A 21,636-nucleotide genomic window follows, 5' to 3' on the forward strand; every position below is an offset into this window, starting at 1 on the left:
AGATATAATTAATATTATAAAATTGGATAATATTAAAAAAAAAACAAGAAAAAAAATATTATTTAACCGAAAACAGAATCACCAGTATATAACTGAGATCTTCCGGCTAGAATTTGAATAAAACTTCCAGAATGGTCATAATTTAAGCAAAATCTGTTGTCTATCGGAAGACAACCTGCGTTTTGATATTTAAAAAACCCAAGACTATTTTAGTAATTCAACCTTCTCAAGGTGTCACATGGAATTCCATTTAACTGCCACCTGTCCAAGTGCATACATTACCAAACCCTCCAGTTAGCAGGGAAACAACAGCTAATCCTCCATAGTCCATCCTCTGTCACCTAATTATGTTTTTCCCTTGTAATAAAATAAATAAAGACTAAAGGGTTTTATTTTACCAGAGGACGCAGATCATAGAGAGACAGAAAATATAATTCCTTGCTTAGGAGGAGAGAAAGGTATGCATAAAGAGGTTGTTTAAAAGAAAGAGAGAGGCTTATTGAAGAAAATGGAGAACAGCAGTGGTGGCAGCAGCGATTACAGTAACAGTAGGATTGTAGTGACAAATGAGAAAAAGCCTATGCAAGGAATCAAAATAGAGAATCCCTTTACTTTCAAAGTACTTCAAGTATTTACTGGCTTTGGTTTTGGCTGTGGTATTGGTATTGGTCAAGGCATGCCTATAAATATGGGTACACTCCCTGTCGCTCTTTTTTCATCTCTCAAAGTTCCATTCTTTATACTTGCCTATTGCATGATGGCTTTTTTTGGTGGGTTGTTTAAACCCAAGAATCTTGAAGAAACCCATGAGAAATCTATCCTTAAAACTCCATGTAAATTATCGTTTTATGTTTCTTTCTTTCTTTTCTTTTCTTTTGTTTCAAAATGTGTGATTTTTGTTTGGTTGATTGGAAAATGTGGGAACGAGGAGAAGTTTTGTGTTTGACTTTTTTGATTGAGCGGGAAGAAGCATTTGTGTTGAGTGTTCCTATTAATTAATGTGACTGCGTTTTGCTTACAGTATTTATATCAGTGGTTTGTGTTTGTTTCTTGGTGTTCTATGTTCCAATTAAGATAAGAATTTGAAAGCTTTGGTTTTTTGAAGAGTCAGGTTAATCTTTTGTGCATGTTTCATTTTGTTGAGTTGCAATTGGATGTTTCGATGATGGTCGTTTTCTTCTGGTTGCATTTGTCAGTGCTTTTTATTGCCTGCAATAAAAGATGTTACTACAGCGAAGGTAAAGAAAGAAAAATATAGGAAAGAAAAGAGTTTAATCACCACAGATAACCGTTTGGAATTTTGAACTGATCCAAAAAAACAATTCCTTTTGGAATTGTCAAGTCCCAGGGCATGTTCTTGTTGACCATAGTCCTTGAATTCAAAGTGTTGTTTTCTTTGATCATCCTGTAAATGTCAATTAATGAAGTCAGCCACTACCTACCTGTACATGATTTGTGATCGTAATCTTAAGTACTTTCACATGGATAATTGTTAGACTTTGGGGTCAAAGTTGATTCCAATAGGCACAAAATGTTGTTTTTACCTTCCTTTATAGGTGATACCATTTCTAAGGACATCTCTGAATCTTTTCAACATGTTATGTGGTTGTTAACTTGCAAATTGTGATTTGAACTATATCCTAGGTGCATTGCCAATGGTGGGCCAAGTAATGAGTGCAACTAGAGGCGCAACTGATGCCTTTTCTGGAATTACCAGGCATGTAAATACTGCAGTAAGTCAAATGTTCATTCCTATCAATCCATATTATTAATGTTTCTTCATATGGTTTGGCAAGTTAAATTGATCTGATCCCCCAATTCTCATGTCTCATTCTTCAGCTTTGGAAGCTGGGAGCTAAGAACATTCAAGCAGGCGTTGGATGTGGAGTTGGTTTCGGCCATGGCTTTGGAATTGGTATGCCATGTGTTATGTCTTCTGAAGAAGCAGTCAGTGCTTAATATTACTGCAATATTTTTCGCTTTGACAACGTGGACTCTTACCAGACACTTATTCTGGCTTGCCATTTTATTAGCATGCGTGACATTTGTCTAGCTGGCTGATACAGGAAATGATGATGGATTTCACCTAATTGTTTTGCTTGTCTCTGCTTTTGGACTGCTTGGACATGAATTTATTGTGATCTAGAAAGATTTACTAGAATACACTCACACACACACACACACACAACTTTTTGAGGATTCTTCTGATTGTTCCTCCTTTTGCTCTACCTGGGTCGTTATCCAAAGCTTTGAGCATTTTCATGTTTTTATTGGAATTTCAGTATAATGCTTTCTCCTGGAAACACAACTTAGTTCCCTTTGATATTTTTGGGCTTATTATCCAAAATATCAAGACTTCTGTTGGAATATCTTACATTTCCAGAATTTTGAAATGAATCATATTGGATATATTTAAAAATTGGCCTTGTGATAGGTTTGCTAGCCTATTTAAATATGTTGTTCTCACCAAGCCCCTTTCACCTTATCATTATCCACACATTTGATAGCTGAAAACAAAAATTTTATATGTCAGGTCTTGCAGTGAAACCTGGGGCAGTGCAGAAGATGCAAGCTTGTTTTCTAGTATGTAATTATAATTTCTTACAGCATAAATACATCATACATTGAAATATACATGCACAAACTTTATTTCAAGTTCACAACTTGTTTATCTGAAATTTGGATGCCAAATTTCTCAGGAAGTATTGATGAAGATGATGACAAAACTTGGAATAGCACCCAATTTATCAATTGGTCAAGGTGCCCTTCCAATGTCTTTGCAAAGTGGCGTGAGCATGTTGACTGAATCTTCAATCCAAAACCCATTGGGAAATATTACACAGTTAGCAAGAAAACTCCCAGATCAAACATCTCAAAGTCTGTATGGATATGGAAATGTTAGTTCACATTCAAGTTCTGAAAGTTCCACTTCAAAAGGCAGTGATACTTCTTTTGGTAGCCGAACAGAGAAGGTGATTAGCAGTTTTCTCCAAAATCCTATTCTGAAAGAAGATGGCACTGACATAAATGAATTGGTAAGTATGATAAATATATGTTTCTCTCTTGCTTGATTAATAGATGAGTGAAGCAATTTGTCCCTCGGGTGTTTGAATTGGCTGGTCCTTGGACATCAGCTTGGGGCCATAGGTTTCCTTTTCTGTTAGGGAAAAGGGTATTAGGAAGTGTAATGTTAGAAAGCCAGTAGTTCCATTTGTTTCAATTTTGGAGGTAATCGCTTTCATTAGTGATATTTTATTGCTATATTTAGAATATGATTCAGTTGCTTAGGTCGATCCTCTATGGCCAAAACCATTTCCATTTTGATAGTGGAGAATAAAATTCCCTTTAGAGGATAAAACATCAATTGAACTATGAAGCAGACAGGTTCGTTTTTTCAGTTCAAAACAAGAATATGAGTAGCTTTTGTCAGAATCTGTCTTTATATAGAATTGAAGGAAAAATTTTAAAGCTAAGAGTTAGTGTTCTGTGCTTCTATCGTGTCCAATGATTTGACCTAGTTCAAATCTGAAAACTGTTGGAACTTATCTCTGGAATCTGTATGTATGGTGCATAATATTTGCTTTTAAGCTGTTGGTGTAAGTTGTGAGTGCACAAATACAAATAATTACAGAGTCCTTTTGGGGGAACAATTGAAGGAAGCACTGTTTTGAGATCCACTTCAGTTTTACACATTTTCAACTGAAAGTTCCCTGTCATAAACATAACAAAACCTTTTAACAGACCTAATTTCACTTGACTTGAGATGATAATATCATGGCCTGAAGTATTACAATTTTCTATCTGATTCATGGATTGGATGTCTACAGGCTGGACGTTTGCGGTCAGAAAACAACATGCTTCAAATGGTAATCTTTCATGCTGATCAGTATTTCCCTATGCATCATGAAGCTATTCTATCAACTTGATGCTGTTTCTGTGAAAATTTGCATCAGTGATTTGGAATTCTGGTAGAATGCAATGGCTTTTAATATGAAGTTTCTTTTCCCCCTTTGAAGGATAGTTTTTAATGAATCATCCAATGTAGTAACAAATCATAACCGGAGTTCCTAAATTTGCTTGAATTGGTTCACTCTTTACATACATCACATATGACTATTATAGGATGCAAACTCTTCCACTAGTTAACAACTATTTAGTTTAATATCTTTGCGTAAATTTGTTAAATGCTCAAGCAAATTAAATCTATCCTGTTCAGGTGTTGAGACACCAGCAAATCATTGAAGAGCTAATGGAGGAGAATCAAAAGCTTCGTCAGATACTTGTGGAAGACCTAAAAATACCACCCAACAAGCTCCAGGCCAGTCACTCAACTATAAATAAATCTCCATGCACTGATTGTTTTGAGTGCCGAAGAAGACAGAGAAAAAAGTAGATGAAGATGACTAAATTTCTCATATTCTTGATCATTAAGATCTCGATGAATGCCCCTTTTGAGCTATTTGGTTGTTTTGCCCCAGATTCAAATGCAATTTTGAAGGACCATTCTCAGGAGGCATCAATTCTATACAAAGAGGGAATATGAGATTATATAGGTAGATGTAGGTATTCTTGCAAATAATTGATTAAAGTTAATCTATCCAAAGGCTTGAAGAGTTTCTGAGCTAGAAGGTAATCTAACCATTCATTGACCTACATTTACTTTTTCAACTCTCTACATATATTCGTGAAGCTTCAACCTTTTTAAAAACGATTTGTTTTTAGTCGATGGACCGAAATTTTCATTTTTAATAATGCGTGTCTTTGCTGTTAAATCTAACTTGTGCGGCTTTGAGTTCTCATAGGTGAACATGTCAACTTTTGTTTTTGTTCTATATCTGCACCTAGAGACCTTGTTGTTTTGATTACTGCAATTGGTAGGGCACGTTTTGCATCTTTTTCCCTGAACAAATGAATGCTATGAATATACCAAAAAAATAGAAACAAGGAAAAAGAATAAATATCTTTAAGCTTTCGGCTGCAAAACAGTTTTACAGGCTGTAATTGGAAGTCAATAGCTATAGGACAGCAAAAGCAGGTGCAGCTGCCAAACCGGGTTGAAAATATCCGACCCAACTCATTTTAAGTAACATGCCAAGACCAAGATAGAGTTAATTGAGGTTTAAAAAAAATTCTAACCCGGTTATTTTGCAATTGGAAATGCTCTGTATAGTTGGGGACGTGCTGATTAATGACAGAAAAGGATGGTGATGAGGCATATTCAGGTCATTATACTAAAATGGATTTTGTGACCTGGACATGCCATGTCAGCATGAGTTGCGACATGTTTCCGTGTTTGTATTTCTACAAACTAGCTCGAGAACATCTTCATTCACCACGTCTAAATGTAGGGTCAAGTTGTGCAGGACAAAAATGATAGCTGCAACAGAGAACTTTACTTTTTTTAGTGTTTGCAGTAAAAAGATTTAGTGTTCTTTTACCAGTCTCAAGAAAATGACATGAAAAATGTGTTGTTTTGTGTGGTGTAGTAAGATGAAGTATTAGAGGCCTCAGTGTGTGGACTCAGAACTTAACTGTCAATAGTGACTAGCCAGTTAACCTGACTCAGTTAAGTTTGTGGGTTTTGACTTTTAGGAAGATTTTTCTCAAAGAATGCATGCTTTGGCATCATACCTTTGGTGGATAAAAAGGTGAAGAAAGGTTTTTATGACTCTTACTTAAGCAGTCCTTTGAAGTGGAATCCAAGGCTTTTTTTGTGATTTTTTTTATGTGAAACAGTGCCTTCTGAGTATGTGGCATGAGATTCCAGTTTCTTCTTACAAACTGAGTTTATTCTCTATTCCCTACATATATATAGTGGAACGAATAATAATAGCATCAGAGGTCACTATGTAGAAGTGGTAATGAAGTTCTGACTTGTGACTAATTACTCCATTTGTTTGTCAAATTTATCAAACTACGTGATTAGTTAGTGTTGTATCTACTTTCATTAAGCATCCATGAATACTTAATGTGAGAGGAAGCACCGTGTTGTATCTACAAAAGGAATATTGAAACACAGGGAGTGAAGTGGATGGTGGTGCCTTGATCTCATAATATGTCCTGCTGTGTTCTTGAGCGGTTTTGATTGGTGCCACAGTTTAATGACATACTTTAGTGTTATTCGTTTTCAGTGTGTTTATAATAATCTCGCAAGCATTCTGATTTTTATCAAGACTAGTTTTTGAGGTTCAGAATGTTCAAGCACTGAAAAATCTCCCCTCTCCACACATCTTTATCTTTGTGGGAGCGGTGGCTAACACACCATGTGAAGGTCACTTTCTTACACGTTCATTTGTTTCAAGACAGCCCCACCGCCCCAGCCATCCTCGTCTAATGCTCCCATCACTATTCCAATAGCCCATACTTGAAAAAAAAGTCCGTAGGATATCTCCCCATTTCCAAAAGCTGTTCAACTTATCTTTCGTCCACATGAATTCTACCTCAACAGCTAGCACCTTAACCTTTTCCTCTCCACTCCTTCCCCACCACCTCCAGCCACACTTGTTCTTCACTAGCTTCCATCTACTGGCACCAAGCACCCACCTAACTTTTTCTACTTTACCGGCGGTTGTAAAGCATGTTTAATGTCATAATCAGGCTCGGTTGATAAGTAAAATAGGATTAAAATTTATGCCATAAATGATCATTTAACAATGGCTCTCCACTGCTTTACATAGATCAGAAGAGTATCTTTTCTTGCTTGCTAGAGTAACCATACATGAATTCTTGCTTTCAGAATCAAACCAATCTCCTTTATAGTTCAGATATCAAGAAGTTTGAAGTCTTGCAAGTAAAATATCAATGCCAAGCATGAGAGGAAACGGGCAAGCATAATACGAAGACGATCAAGAATAAGATCTTTATTCAGCTAAAGCCAAAATGCTTCTACACAAGAGCTGCAACACAATTAATTATATATCTAAAACATTCAAAAACAAATGCAGCTCATCGAAGAAACATCCAGAAGAAACAAGAAAAGCAAAGTTAAAAGACAAAAAGAATACACAGATAACATCATGATCATAATCTACATCAAGCTAAGCTCTTACAAGAAATGTTGTAACTAAACAAACAGAAATGCTACTCCTCCAAGCAATGCCGACAAGGCCATTCTATTTCCATGAACAAAAGCTCCATTTCCTGGTGACGACGCAGGTGGCGACGCAGGTGGAGGTGATGCTTGTGGTCCGGGAGGTGGTGCTGGTGGTCCGGGAGGTGGTGCTGGTGGTCCGGGAGCTGGTGCTGGTGCTTCAGGAGCCTTTGGTGAAGACGGTGGGCTTGAACTTGGGCCAGGGCTCATTGGTGGGGTTCCTGAAGGAGCTGGGGACATCATTGGTGAAGGTGACGAGACTGGGGGGGCAGCTGTTGGGGCTGTCGTGGCAGGTGATGGAGTGGGTGTATTTGGTGGGGGTGCAGCACTGCTAGATGGTGGGGTTGAGACACTTGTTGGTGGCATTGTTGGTGGTGATGATGTTGGGCCTTGAGCAATGGAGGTGGCTATGAGAGCTAGCATTAGGGTTAGCATGAGCATGGCACGTGAGAAAGCCATGACTCTTATGAGTATAGGGTGTGAAATGAATTGGGGTTTGAGAGAGCTTAAGAGTAGAGAGACGTTTTCTGTGCAGATGCATGAGAGGAGTGCCAAGGTTGATATATAGATTGCAAGGACAGAAAGTTTGGAGATTACGTTGATTAGTATATGCGGTCCTCTAACCTATGAGTGCATGGATGTTTCATGCAACAGGACACAGTGGCTAACACGTGACTTGTGCAGTGAAAGCCTATCTTTATCCCAAAAAAACAAAAAGCTGCAGCCTTTCCAATTTCAATGACTCGTATTAATCCGGTTACTGGATGACTTACAGTTAGTTTTCTTATATCACAAGGTCCGGTGCACGTGATTCGTCGAGAGCAAGATTAAAAAGCCAATTATATTATATTCTAATTATATTATTATAATTATTATAACATATACTAAAATTGTTGAGCGTTTCAGTCCATAGTAAAACACTAAACTATTTTTTTTATTTTTTATGGTTTTTTTTGCTTTTTTTTGTGTTTTTTTTCTTTTAATGAATTTTTTTGTTTAATTTAGTTTGTTAATGTTAATTTTTTTATTTAGTTATCAGACTTTCATGACACGAATCCCGCATTTGACGAGTTAACCCGAAATTTTTTTTCTTTATTTTTTTTAATTAATTTTTTTCGTTTAGTTTAGTTTAGTTTGTTAATATTAAATTTCTTTCTATTTAATTATCAGACTTTCATAACATGTCAATTTTTTTTTCTATTTAGTTATCAAACTTTCATGACGTGAATCTCAGGTTTGACGAGTTAACCTGGTTTGAAGGGTTAACCCAGTTAATTTAGATTTTTTTTCTTTTTTTCATTAGTTTTTTTCTTCTTGTTGGTTTTTTTTCTTTGTTTTTTTAATTAATCTATTTAATTATCACACTTTTATGACACGACCTTACAGCCAGACCCACATCTAAGGCTCTTGGGTTCGGTGTTGCAACCAGAGTCACTTAAAACTTGAGTCATTTAAGTTTAATATTATTATTAATATTATAAATATTAATCTTGGATCAAGCATTGCAGCTAGACCAAAAGCTCTTGGGCATATCTTTGCAGAAATATCTAACACTCTTAGATCTTAACCTTTTTTGATATTTTTTATGCAAGAAAAAAAAATAACTCGTGGTGTGTGCCTTTGTTTTTTCTTTCTCTTTTTCTTTTTAAGCCTTTTATTATGGACTACACAGTGCAATTCATAGTGAAAAAACCGATGTCTTTAGTTTCTTTTTTTGTTTTTTAATTATTTTTTTTAATTTGGTTTCTTAATATTAAATTTTTTCTGTTTAATTATCAGACTTTCATGACACAGATCCCAGGTTTGACGGGTTAACCCAGTTGATTCAGATTTTTTTCTTTTTCTTCATTAATTTTTTTTTCTTGTGGGTTTTTTTTCTCTTTGCTTTTAACTTTTTAATTAATCTTTTTTAATTTATTTCATTAATATTAAATCTTTTTTCTGATTAGTTATCATACTTTCATGACACGAATCCCAGGTTTGGCGGGTTAACCCAGTTGATTCAGATTTTTTTTATTTTTCCTCATTAGTTTTGTTCTTTCGATTTCATCTTTTAATATTGTATGCAGTCCACAGTGAAAAGGCTGATGTCTTTAGTTTTTTTATGCCTTTCACTGTGAACTGCACAATGCAATCCACGGTAAAAAGGCTGATGACTTTTTCTTTTTAATTAATTTTTTTAGTTTGTTTGTTCATATTAAATTTTTTTTCTATTTAGTTATCAGACTTTCATGACACGAATCTCAAATTTGATGGGTTAACCCAGTTAATTTAGATTTTTTTCTTTTTCTTCATTAGTTTTTTTTTCTTTTTTCTTTTTATTTAATATTTTTTTATTTAATTTAGTTCATCAATATTAATTTTTTTTCTATTTAGTTATTGACTAATGCCTTTAGTTTTTCTTTTTTTTCTTTTTACTTTTTTGTTGTTTTTATGTCTTTGATTATGGACTGCACAGTGCAGTCCACAGTGAAAAGGCTGATGCCTTTTTTTTTTCCTTTTAATTAATTTTTTTCGTTTCAATTAGTTTGTTAATGTTCATTTTTTTTATTTAGTTATCAAACTTTCATGACACGGATCCCGAGTTTAACGGGTTAACCTGGTTTGACAGGTTAACCCAGTTAATTCTGTGTTAACCCGTCAAATTTTTTTTTCTATTTAGTTATCAAACTTTCACGACACAAATCTAAGGTTAGACGGGTTAACCTGGTTTGAAGGGTTAACCCAGTTAATTCAGATTTTTTTTCTTTTTCTTCATTAGTTTTTTTCTTCCTTTTGGTTTTTTTTCTTTATTTTTTTCTTTTTAATTAATATATTTAATTATCACACTTTTATAACACGACCTTACAGCCAGACCCACATCCAAGACTATTAGGTGTGGTATTGCAACCAGACCCACTTAAACTTGGGTCATGCAAGTTTAATGTTATTATTAATATTATAAATATTACTCTTGGGTCAGGCGTTGCAACCACACCCAAAACTCGTGTATAGCTTTACAAAAAGACCTAACACTTTTAAATCTTAGCTTTTTTTGATATTTTATATGCAAAAAAAATTGACCCGCGGCATCGCATGAGTCATGTAACTAGTAACATATACTAAAACACTGATGATTTAGGTTTTTGTTTGTCGAGCTAATTTTTTTTAAAAAAATCTGTTTTCTTTTTGTTTTTAATGTCTTTCGTTTTTTTTTTTTTTGCTTTTTTCTTTTTTTTTCTTTTAATGATTTTTTTTTGTTTAATTTAGTTTGTTAGTTTTAATTTTGTTTTTATTTAGTTATCAGACTTTCATGACACGAATCCTGAATTTAACGGGTTAACCTGATTTGACAAGTTAACCTAAATTATTTTTTTTGCTTTTTTTCGTTTTAATTAATTTTTTTTGTTTAGTTTCTTTTGTTAATGTTGAATTTTTTTATATTTAACTATCAGACTTTTATGACACGTATCTCGGGTTTAACAGGTTGACCTGGTTTTGGACTACACATTGCAGTCTGCATTCCAAAGGCTGAGCTGTCTTCTTTTTTTTTTCCTGTTTTTATTTTTTTTTCATTTTTTATGCCTTTTGGGTTTTTTTTTTGCTTTTTTCTTTTAATGAATTTTTTTGTTTAATTTAGTTTGTTAATATTAAATTTTTTTATTTAGTTATCAAACTTTCATGACACAAATCCCGGGTTTGACGGGTTAACATGGTTTGACGAGTTAACCCGGAATTGTTTTTTTCATTTTTTCATTTTAATTAATTTTTTTCGTTTAGTTTAGTTTGTTGATGTTAAATTTCTTTCTATTTAATTATCAAACATTCATGACACGTATCTCAGGTTTGACAGGTTAACCCGGAATTATTTTCTTTTGCTTTTTTTCGTTTTAATTAATTTTTTTCATTTAATATAGTTTGTTGATGTTAAATTTATTTCTATTTAATTATCAGACCTTCATGACACGTATCCCGGGTTTGACAGGTTAACCCGTCAATTTTTTTTTTTTTTTAGTTATCAAACTTTCATTATGTGAATCTCAGGTTTGACGGGTAAACCTGGTTTGAAGGGTTAACCCAGTTAATTTAGATTTTTTTTTCTTTTTCTTCACAGTGCAGTCCATAGTGAAAAGGCTGATGCCTTTTGTTTGTTTTTGTTTTTTTTCCTTTTTCATTAATTTTTTTTTGTTTAATTTAGTTTGTTAATGTTAAAAAAAATTTCTATTTAGTTATCAAACATTCATGACATGGATCCTGGATTTGACGGGTTAGCCCAGTTAATTCTTGGTTAACCTGTCAATTTTTTTCCTATTTAGTTATCAAATTTTCACGACACGAATCCAAAATTTGACGGGTTAATCAAGTTTAAAGGGTTAACCCAGTTAATTCAAATTTTTTTCTTTTTCTTCATTAGTTTTTTTCTTCATGTTGGTTTTTTTTATTTTTTTCTTTTTAATTAATCTATTTAATTATCACACTTTTATGACACGACCTTGCAGCCAGACCCACATCCAAGGCTATTGAGTCTGGTATTGCAGCCAGACCCACTTAAACTTGGGTCATGCAAGTTTAATGTTATTATTAATATTATAAATATTACTCTTGGATCAGGTGTTGCAGCCAAACCCTAGACTCTTGGGTATAGCTTTGTATAAAGACCTAACATTTTTAGATCTTAGCTTTTATTGATATTTTTATGCAAAAAAAATTGACCCGCAGCATCGCGCGAGTCATGCAACTAGTTATTGTATAAAACTTGTGAGACCGCTGATATTTTTCTATACATGTAATAAAATATTTGAAATGATGATAGACAAGAGTGAGTGTTGTTATTTTTTTTTATACATGTTATAAAATATTTGAAATGATAATAAATAACTTCACCAATATATTAGATTAAATTAATCAATTACCATATGTATTAATAAATATATAAAAAAAATTGGCGTGACTTGTTTAATTTAACAGGCCAAGAGCAAACTGGTCGCCTCATTTAAAGGTGATCTAGTTAAAAAAAAATGTCACTTTGCTTTCGTTTTAACATCTACTTGGTCTATGCTTAAATATGAAACAACGGGATATCAATGACTAAATAATAAAAAATAAATATAGGAAGTGAAATGAAAAGATGGTGATACATTGTATTTCTTTTTTCTTCGCTTATTCTCTTCTTGGTTGGGTCTTGATTAGGTCTTGATGGCCCCAAGCTGAAATTTACAACTTAAGTAATGAAAATTACTATAATGAGTTAAATAAATGCTAAAGAACGAAACTAAAAAAACATGAGTATAAATAAAGGGGGGAAACAAACCTCGACGAATCTCTTAAACCTGGGTTAGTTTTTCAAACCCACAACCTATGTAATCCTAGACTCTGGTTCAACCAAGAAGCTCAATTACAGACCAATTTAATGTTGAAAGGTGAAATCAAAAAAATATTTCAATCTAAAAGATTTATCAAATAAAATAAATAGCAATTAAAAAAATAGATCAAATCTGACATGAAAATAAAATAAAACCAAATGTTGAGAGATAAAATTGAAAAACAAATTCAATTAAGAGAAGAATTCAAAACAAAACAAATATCAATCAAAAGAATGAGGATCAAATGTATCAGATGAAAAAAATTAAAAGATGATAAAATTGAAAACATATTTTAATTTCATAAATCATTTGAAATAAGACAAACAGTAATTCAAAGAACAAGAACCAAGTCTAAAGGCAAAATAAATTGAAAGGTTGATTTGAAAACTTTAAGGTTCAGACATAAAAATCAAGAAGAGGGGAGAAAATAAAGAGGGAAATAGTTGTTGACATCAAACTAGAGGTCCTTACACAACATACATTGTTTATGGATAAAAGGGTCGTCAAGATAATTCAAATATTGTTTTGTAAGCCATTGTTTAGCCACTGAATATCTCCTTATGCATCACTTGATTAGTGCGAAGACAATACACGAGTTAAATTGTTTCAAATAACATTTTATATTTATTAAAAAATAAAGTTACTCTCATTTAACTTGATTATACAAAAAAAATCATGATGAAAATTAAAAAAAAAAACCAACTTGATTTGAATATAAAATATTTAAACGACAGAAAAAGCTCTGTCTGGGCTGCTGGCCACTGCTTAATTATAATTATTTTAACAAATTTACTGTATCATCACTAGCTATGAGAGAAAAGCAAGTTTGGGTGTTTTATGATTCCAAGAGTCGTAATCCAGGCTGATGGATAAGTCTCATTTGTGCTTCCAGAAAAGCCATGATTCCAAGAGTCGTAATCCAGGCTGATGGATATTTCATTGTCAATGGGAAATAGCCAGCTTGCTGCAAGCTGGCTGGTTCCAGGTTGTTTGAAAACACCATCTCGATGGGATACAACAACGAAGTATCACTGGAAATATAACTTTAATCAAACATATTAATATACGATTACTTCTTCGCCTATACTGCCTCCATGGAAAGGAATCTGGCAACTTTCTTTAAGGGTTACTTCAAGCAAGTATCACTTGGAAATTTCTTTTCAGATGATTTCCAGGATTTTTTTTCCATCCTCTAATTTTAATTCACAGTGATATACTGGTTCTTTATGATCAGTCATGTAAGCTATTTGATCCCAAGTAAGCCTCAGTTAACCTTCACCATGTTTGCTGACACAATCACATCATCAATTCCTCAAGCCTGACATTTTATTTCTTGTAATTTGCAACTGAAGTAATGCTCGGTAAGTACTCAGCCCAGAACAAACTTTGCAAACAACAACACAACTAATAGTATGTTGTGTCTTTCAGTGCCATCAATAATGGCAATCACAATAGTCAGGGCTCGATAATTCCCTCTAATGGAAGTGTGTGCCAAGGTCGGTGGAGACTGCAGTTGTGATAAGAGCATTTGAGCCATTAAAGAAAAAGCCAGCAACGATTTGTTCAAGCCTGCGAGACACTCCCAATAAAGTGGTGTAGTAGAATTGAAGGAATTGCAAAAAACATAAAATCTTTTTCTGTATTTCAAATCATTTTACTTATGAACTAGTATAATGCTTGATTAATAGCAAGAATCCACTGCTGCTATTGCTGCTGCTTGCAATCTCTAGTTACTCAGAATCCAAAATATACCCAAGTGACAAAATCTTGAACTCATTTTTTATCTGCTTGAAATATAATCATTCATTCTTGTGCTGGGAATACCAGAAATTCGTTTATCTTTAAGAATTATCTCATGTAATTACTAATAAGAAATAGTGAAACAACTCCGATTTATTTTGTTGAAACACTTTAAATTTTTTATTGTTGTTAATAATAAATCTTTTATCCTTAAAGCTTCATTGCTTCTTACTAGTGAAAATAGAAGGTTTGCAATATATCTCCAAAGATTTTAATAACATCATTTTAATTTGAATACATTTATAAACAAGTATTTGAATTAAAAAATATAAAATTTAAATATATCTTAATAAGATAAACCTAAAGTTATAGATATGAAAGGAAAACTAAAAATAAAAAAAAAAACACTAAAATATATGGTAATGAAAAGTATGTAAAAATCTAAAACAGTCAAGTTTCAAATTCTTATTTATTTCATATTTTTTTTTATTAATTTTTGATTAGCCACCATAAATTAAAAAATAAATCTAAAAAAACTAAAAGTTATTTAAGTAGAAAAGTCAATGGCTATAGATTAATTTTTTATTTATTCATAATTTATTTATCATAGATTAGTTATCGTTTAATTTCTTGGAAAAAATAAATTGGTGAGGAATTGTAATTTTTCGAGGAGCTAACAGCTGGGTTCCGAGGTCTTGTATTCTGTTGACCCCTCGTACTCACATGGAGCCTGAAACCTCACTTTCAAATAGAGCCGCCGCTGCTTTCTTTAGCAATGTTATCCAGAATTGAGCTCCCCGTGATGGCTATATCTGTGGTCTTGGTTGATAACATAGCAAATAATTGCCTTACTTGTCTTTGGGTTCATTGAGAATGGTCGGGAAAATGTTTAAGAAAATGGTGAAATTTAGCACGACAATAGTTTCTAAAAAATCGTGAAACTGCTACCGTTTCATGTCCTAAACACCTCAACACGTCTCATGGCTTGATCTGCTACGAACTTGCTCTCCAATATCGCAGGACATGCACCTTAACAAATATGTTGCAACTTTCCACTAATTAAAAGGATGCTCTCTATACTTTGTCTAAAAGTTTATTTCCCTGAAACCTGGATGTTCTTCCTCACTAAGGATTTTCGGTTGGTTGCAAGATTAGCCATGTCTCGCGCACTCCAGAAGAAAGTTTAAGCGAGCCTTGTTGTCTGCAAAGAAAATCCGTTATGAGCTGTGCTTGGTATTGAAAGGAGGGAAGGCAGAAGAATGAGAGCCTATCAAGCTCTCTTAGAAATGACCTGCCTGTTTTCTACTGTAATCCACAAACCAATGGCAGAAACCTAACATCATCAGTTCTGCCAAATCTGTATAAATGGAGACAGTTGAGAAACAGTGGATTCCATCATCCTCAGTGCTCACGGGAACAATTTAATCGGGGCCACAGAGACAAAAATACCCGACGTACTCCTACATCAGTGTACTCGTCTTGCAGAAAAAAGGGCACCACGAACCATAGCCATATCTCTATCAAAATTTTACAGAAACATACCTTCGTGCCCATTATTTAAGACAAATAATTTACTGTTTTAACAACCCTATCCTTTGACTTTGTTCTTGGTTAACTCGTGTTGTAAAAGCTTCGTGAGCCCATACCTGATTTTCATCTCTGCTCACTTAGAAGTGGTTGAGATGGAGGAACTGCAAAACAAATGAAGAGCATAGATCATGTATGGAAGGGGAAAGAAATTATCATAGAGTGACGTGGAAATTATGGGGACAGGGCATACATGTATCCATGCATGTATGCACGCATGTATGAGAGAGAGGCATGCGTGTATGTATGTACGTATGTGTGAGAGAGAGGGGGGACGAGAGAGGGAGGGAGGAGGGGAGAGAGAGAGAGAGAGAGAGAGAGAGTACAGCTACAGATAGAATTGAAATATTGATAAACAGTGATTGAATAAGAATTATAGAAGCAATGCGAAAACGATATTATCAGTATATCACTTGTAGTCAAATTAACATGTTCTTCATTCCCAAACTAGTTGTTGTCAGCTGCAAAAATAACTTCCACCATACAATTTTGGAATGAACTGTCTGTAGGGTTGATGTGATTCTAAACGAATTTTAGTAACAGGCATCACCATATATTCTAGCCCCCCACTTCCCCCCTTTCTTGCTCTTACCACTCCAGATTAATCTCTTCTTCACATGACCATCAGTAGGCTGGTGGAAATTGTGAACCATATAAAAACACACAATATTTTCTTCCAGTTCAGAGGTATTCTGCAACTAGAATGGAAATTGTATTGCCATATAAATTTTACTGGAAAATAACTTTCTGCTGCTCCTAACTATGAAATTTATAAGTTTCTATCCTTTTATCTTAAATTTTCAATTACCAATAAGATTAATGCAGATTTCATATCCTCTCTCAGGATACATAATCCATAGATATATGTCCTATAAAAGTTAAACAATGGTACATGAGAGACTTTCTCAGTGTGTGCGCATGCAGGATTATCTCAGCCAGTTCATGGCATTACCTTCAGAACTTTGCAGTCCACTGGTTGAACGCATCAATTTACTAGTTTTATCATTAATTTCAGCGACAACCTGACATGATAAGAGAAGCCCCGCAATGAAAGCACCGAGCATCAGCATCACAAAAACTGTATTCCATCCTTTGGTTGAAAGAAACCCAGTGAGAAGAGGACCAAGAGCTGCACCAATTGATCCAGTACCATCAATAATGGCAGTGACTGTTGCCAATGCTCGAGAATCCCCTCTTAGAGAACTGTGTGTACCAAGGTCAGCAGATACTGCAGTTGTGATAAGTGCATATGGCCCATTTATGAATAAGCCAGCAATCATCATGAGTGCAATGTTCATAGTCTGCGAGAAACTCCCATATATGCGGTACAAAAGCATAGAAGGAATTGCAGCATACATGAAACTGGCTGCTGTAATAGCCCGAGCTCTATGTTTATCAGATATATGGCCAGCAAGAATTCCACCAACAATGCCCCCTACATCAAACAGGGTTGAGAGATTTCCAGCTGACTTCAGACATATATTCTCCACCAATTTCTGCAGTTAAGAAAATTGAACTATTACCTCTACAAAACACGATAATCTTGCAAAGATTTCCAACAACTGCAAAAACTTGGTTTGAAAAATTTATGTGTTCACAAATAAACATCGCCAATTACTGCAAGTGCTCTTTTCCAATAACAATATCCATGCACAGATTATGCCTGATCTCATTTGATCTTACAAGGATTTCATGATTCATCTACTTGCCTAAAGCCTAGCCTCATGCTCTGCTTCTTAATATTAGTGTGAAGTGGCAAAACAGCTCTATAGCGAGGCCGCATGACCATTCTCAAAATGCCTGCGCGGAAGTACTAAGAATTTTATTTTATTTTTAGTCAATACAATTGTACCAGCGTTTGCAGCGTTTATATATCTGTCTTTTTTATGGTCTTAGTTTCTAGAGAAAAATTGCGTTACATATAACACATTCATCACAAAAAGTATTTGTGTTATTTAAAAAAACAACAGATAACGATTTTAGGACAAATTGTTGCAATAATTAACAATAAATTACTATTTCAAACTTGCAACTGGAAATTTGAAACTATCTTGTATGATGGTCCTCTAAAGACAATGCCTAGCCCCCGAGCCTTAACCGTTGTCGGAAAGGTCCTCAACATTCACTAACAAGCATGTCTCATAGATTTAGTAAGTGAAACTTCTCCAAAAGCAAATGATACATTAGAATTTAAAATGTCAACAGGAAGCACAATACCACCTCGTTTTCAATTTAAACTTCGATGTCAAAACTGTAGTTAAATGAAGATAAAATGATGACCACAACTCTTACCTAATGCTCCAACCAGAATTAATAAAAAACCAATGAAAACTTTGTTTCAGCAAATAAAAAGTGCATGTCATAGCAGCGGAGAATGAATTAAATAGATGAGTTACAAATTCTTCACATGATCCATCAAACAAAATTGTTTCAAAGAGGTGACAACTGCCCAACCTACAGTCAAAAATATATTCCAGGCTTCCGGAATTATTCTGATGGCCTCCATTTGTAAGACTAACACCGTCTTTTTGTTCTTTTTTTAATAAATCACATCAAGTGAAAGCTGCAAATGGGGGAGATGTCATTTGAGCAAAAAGGACATAACCAATTACTTAATCTGTTGAAAAATACAATAGGTGCTAGCTGACTCTACTTAGTAAAATCATGTGCACTAACGAGATCTTAGCCCACTGCAAGAACCCTTCTATGCTAGCATGATCCTGATTAATTGCAGAAAATTAGTGAATCCCTATAACTGGCAATCCCTTTTTGTATTGCTAATCAATATTCAAAACAACATGGCACAAACCAGCAAAAAAAATATCTAATTTAAGAAGGCTAGCTATCGATGAAATTACAAAATTCTAATAGCAGAAATTGAGGGCAGAAATACCTGTCTGACTCAAATAAAAGGGCAACCAATACAAAAATGTGTAAGCCACTAGCTTGGCGAAGAACAGGCAAAATGCAAATGGTAGCACTCCTGGTATCATGCAAGCTTCGAGAAGCCCAACGCTTCTCCTAACCCCAGATCCTTCTCTTATGGGAGCATTCTTCCCCTTTCCCACAATACCTTCGCTCTGTGCCTGAGCTTCTGCATCGCGAGCCACTGCCTCGGCCCTTGCTGCCGGGACATTTGAACAAGGAAATCCAACATCCTCAGGATAAGCAGCTAAAAACAAGAAAACCAATACCCCTGCTAGTGCAATAAACATTCCCGGAGCAATAAAGGACCATCCCCAACCATAGTCCAAAACACTTGCAGCAAGAAGAGAGCCAGTAATATTCCCAACTGAAGTATGTGCATTCCAAATACCCATTATTAACCCTCTCTTCATTTTCCCGAACCAATTACCAATTACAGCCACCACAGAAGGCCAACCTGTGGCTTGAAACAACCCAGCAACCATTTGCATAACCAAATAAAACCCGAAAACATGAATGTTCCAAAACTATCCCATACCGAATAACCCCACAAAAATTCCACTACCAATCATCCCAGAAGTCAAAAACAACCTCAAATCCAATGTATCACCTAAATGACCAGCACCATACATTCCCAAAGAATAACAAGCAAGAAATGCAACATCAATCAATCCCAATTTCTTTGTCCCGCCTTTCCCATTAAATGGCTCCCAACCTATATATTCAGACTTATATTTGTTTTTACCCAAGATTTCATCTTTAAGAAAGACACTTCCAATTGGCCAAGTGTGCACATTTAAGGTCTTATCAGGTTCAGGATCCAGCACACTCTTGACTATGCTACTGGGTTTTCTTGATGCATGGTAACTAGTATATGCAATGAAAGTAATCAACAAAATCATGTACCTATAAGTCTTGAGACTCCAATCTTTGCCTCTTATTTTCCTTATAAGCCAAACCCCAGGTGGGATATTCCTCGCTGTGTCTAAATTGTTAGCCATATCTAAAACAACAGGCAAGATTATCAAACCAGTAAACCAAGAAAGAACATGTATACTAGCTACTATCACATTCTTCGAGAAAGAAGACAGGTATTTCCATGAATGGAAATCCTCAACCTCCAAGCAAGTATTAAGATTCTGCTATGTTTTTATAGCAATGAATGAGAGGGACCTAATTCACTAGAAAAACCAGCCAATATTTCAAGAAATTGCAGCTTCCAGCAATAATTAATCTTCAGCTGTTGAGTTCTTTGGGGGGAGGGGGTTATGTGAGAGATGAGAGGGGGAGAGAGAATGGCGGGAGAGGACAGGGTGTAAAAGGAAGCGCACGTGACGGGATCTGGGAATTTGAAACTGGAATAATACGTGCTTAGGTGCCACGCAGTCAACGGTGATGAACATAGTTATTAAACTTGATCCCGCACGGCGGGTTGTGTGTTGATCTGAGACCTGATTAACTTCGTGACTGGACTGATTCAGGTTTAATAAAATATTAGCTAGGGTAACAGCCCGTTTAAATCCAGACGACCTAACGGGTCGACCCATGACTTAGACGAACCTGAACGAGACTTAGTTTTTTTTGTTTTCAAATGTGAGATTTGAAACCCATTAGTATTTATACTCTATATTCCCGTGAAAAAAATTATGTTTTTTCAATATGGCATAAAAAAACCTTTTGGTTTAAATACTTCAACTTGAAAGGATAACATAATATCTTTTCAATGTGAAATTTGAAACCCTTTTGTATATATGCTCTATATTCCCAAGAAAAAAATCATGTTTTTTTAATATGGGATAAAAAAAAACTTTTTGGTTTAAATATTTCAACTTAAAAGGATAACATAGTATCTTTTCAATGTGGGATTTGAAACCTTTTCGTATATATACTCTATATTCCCGTGAAAAAAATAATGTTTTTTCAATGTAGGATTTAAAACTCATTAGTATATATACTCTGTCTCCAAGAAAAAAATCATGTTTTTTCAATGTGGGATAAAAAAATCTTTTGGTATAATACTTCAACTTAAAGGATATCATTATATATTTTCAATGTGGGATTTGAAGTTCTTTCATATATATACTCTATATTCCCGTGAAAGAAGTTATGTATTTTCAATGTGGGATTTGAAACCTATTAGTATATATACTTAATGTTCCCAATAAAAAAGTTATGTTTTTTCTATGTGCGATGCAAAACTTTTTTTGTTTAAATACTTCAACTTAAAAGATTAACATAATATCTTTTTAATGTGGAATAAAAAACTTTTTAAAATATTCTTTTAAACTTCATTGTTTATAATATGTATAACTTATATTTACATGAATTTTTTTATATAAAATATTAAAAATTTTATTTTTATTTTATTTTTTAAATTAATTCAGATTGACCCGAGTTAATCCGAATTAATCTATAAAATATGAACCCAGCTCCTTGGCCGGGTCGCCGGGTTTAATAATATATAGTGATGACAGTGAGAGGGAGAGAGGGAGAGTAATGCAAAGCGGTTGTGAGTTGTGACAGTGAGAATGGTAGAGGATACTACAAAGCGGTTATGCTTACGAATGGACTTTTCGTATTTCCGCGTGGCATGCTAAAGTAGGATGTGTCCGGCCGTAAAAAATCCAAATGTAATATTTCCACAAATATCTTTGAAAAATAGGTTAAAAAAATCAATATTTCACTGTAAATCAACATACATGGAGTGTTTAGTTGGGTGTTTCCTTAAATTTTGAAAAAAAATTATTTAAAATTATTTTTTTCATGTTTTTTATCTTTTTAACATAATGATATCAAAAATAATTTTTTAAAAATAAAAAATATATTATTTTAATACATTTCTTAAAAAAATATATATTAAAAAATAATCATTACTGCACTTTAAACACCCTATAATTCAAGGTAGATTAATAGTCAAAATACTGAAATTGTTAATTTACTTTTCTAAGATAA

The 21,636-nt window shown here is 34.1% G+C and overlaps 2 protein-coding genes and 1 pseudogene across 4 annotated transcripts; 1 reads left to right on the plus strand and 2 right to left on the minus strand.

Annotated features, from left to right (window-relative positions):
• The first annotated feature begins 308 nt into the window (after positions 1-308).
• LOC133702047 (uncharacterized) lies at positions 309-4,628 on the plus strand. 2 transcript variants are annotated; one of them, XM_062126220.1, is made up of 7 exons: positions 309-692; positions 1,645-1,733; positions 1,840-1,915; positions 2,534-2,583; positions 2,700-3,035; positions 3,828-3,866; positions 4,217-4,628. In XM_062126220.1, exons 1-7 carry the CDS (start codon positions 509-511, stop codon positions 4,391-4,393), a joined length of 951 nt encoding a protein of 316 aa, XP_061982204.1. In that variant the 5' UTR covers positions 309-508; the 3' UTR covers positions 4,394-4,628. The 2 variants fall into 2 exon arrangements, with proteins under 2 accessions (XP_061982204.1, XP_061982205.1); XM_062126221.1 differs by lacking the exon at positions 309-692 and adding an exon at positions 713-833.
• A 2,216-nt stretch (positions 4,629-6,844) lies between these two features.
• Positions 6,845-7,647, minus strand: LOC133702049 (lysine-rich arabinogalactan protein 19-like). 2 transcript variants are annotated; one of them, XM_062126223.1, is made up of 2 exons: positions 7,216-7,647; positions 6,845-7,173 (listed from the first exon to the last, which is right to left on the minus strand). In XM_062126223.1, the coding sequence occupies exons 1-2, from the start codon at positions 7,547-7,549 to the stop codon at positions 7,064-7,066; spliced, it is 444 nt and encodes a 147-aa protein (XP_061982207.1). In that variant the 5' UTR covers positions 7,550-7,647; the 3' UTR covers positions 6,845-7,063. The 2 variants fall into 2 exon arrangements, with proteins under 2 accessions (XP_061982207.1, XP_061982206.1); XM_062126222.1 differs by having other exon boundaries at positions 6,845-7,647.
• Positions 7,648-15,651: 8,004 nt separating this feature from the next.
• LOC133701388 (putative glycerol-3-phosphate transporter 4) lies at positions 15,652-20,008 on the minus strand (annotated as a pseudogene).
• Between the last annotated feature and the right edge of the window lie 1,628 nt (positions 20,009-21,636).

The sequence above is a fragment of the Populus nigra genome, chromosome 8 (genome assembly GCF_951802175.1).
Source record: "Populus nigra chromosome 8, ddPopNigr1.1, whole genome shotgun sequence".
Classification (NCBI taxonomy): Eukaryota; Viridiplantae; Streptophyta; class Magnoliopsida; order Malpighiales; family Salicaceae; genus Populus; species Populus nigra.

What these genes read in the sequence shown, in the direction of transcription:
- LOC133702047 (XM_062126220.1), top strand. Translation starts at nt 509, where the DNA reads ATGGAGAACAGCAGTGGTGGCAGCAGCGATTACAGTAACAGTAGGATT. An exon ending in AGGCATGCCTATAAATATGG is followed by an intron (nt 693 to 1,644) that starts GTACACTCCCTG and finishes ACTATATCCTAG; the next exon opens with GTGCATTGCCAATGGTGGGC. An exon ending in AGATGCAAGCTTGTTTTCTA is followed by an intron (nt 2,584 to 2,699) that starts GTATGTAATTAT and finishes CAAATTTCTCAG; the next exon opens with GAAGTATTGATGAAGATGAT.
- LOC133702049 (XM_062126222.1), bottom strand. Translation starts at nt 7,549, where the DNA reads ATGGCTTTCTCACGTGCCATGCTCATGCTAACCCTAATGCTAGCTCTC.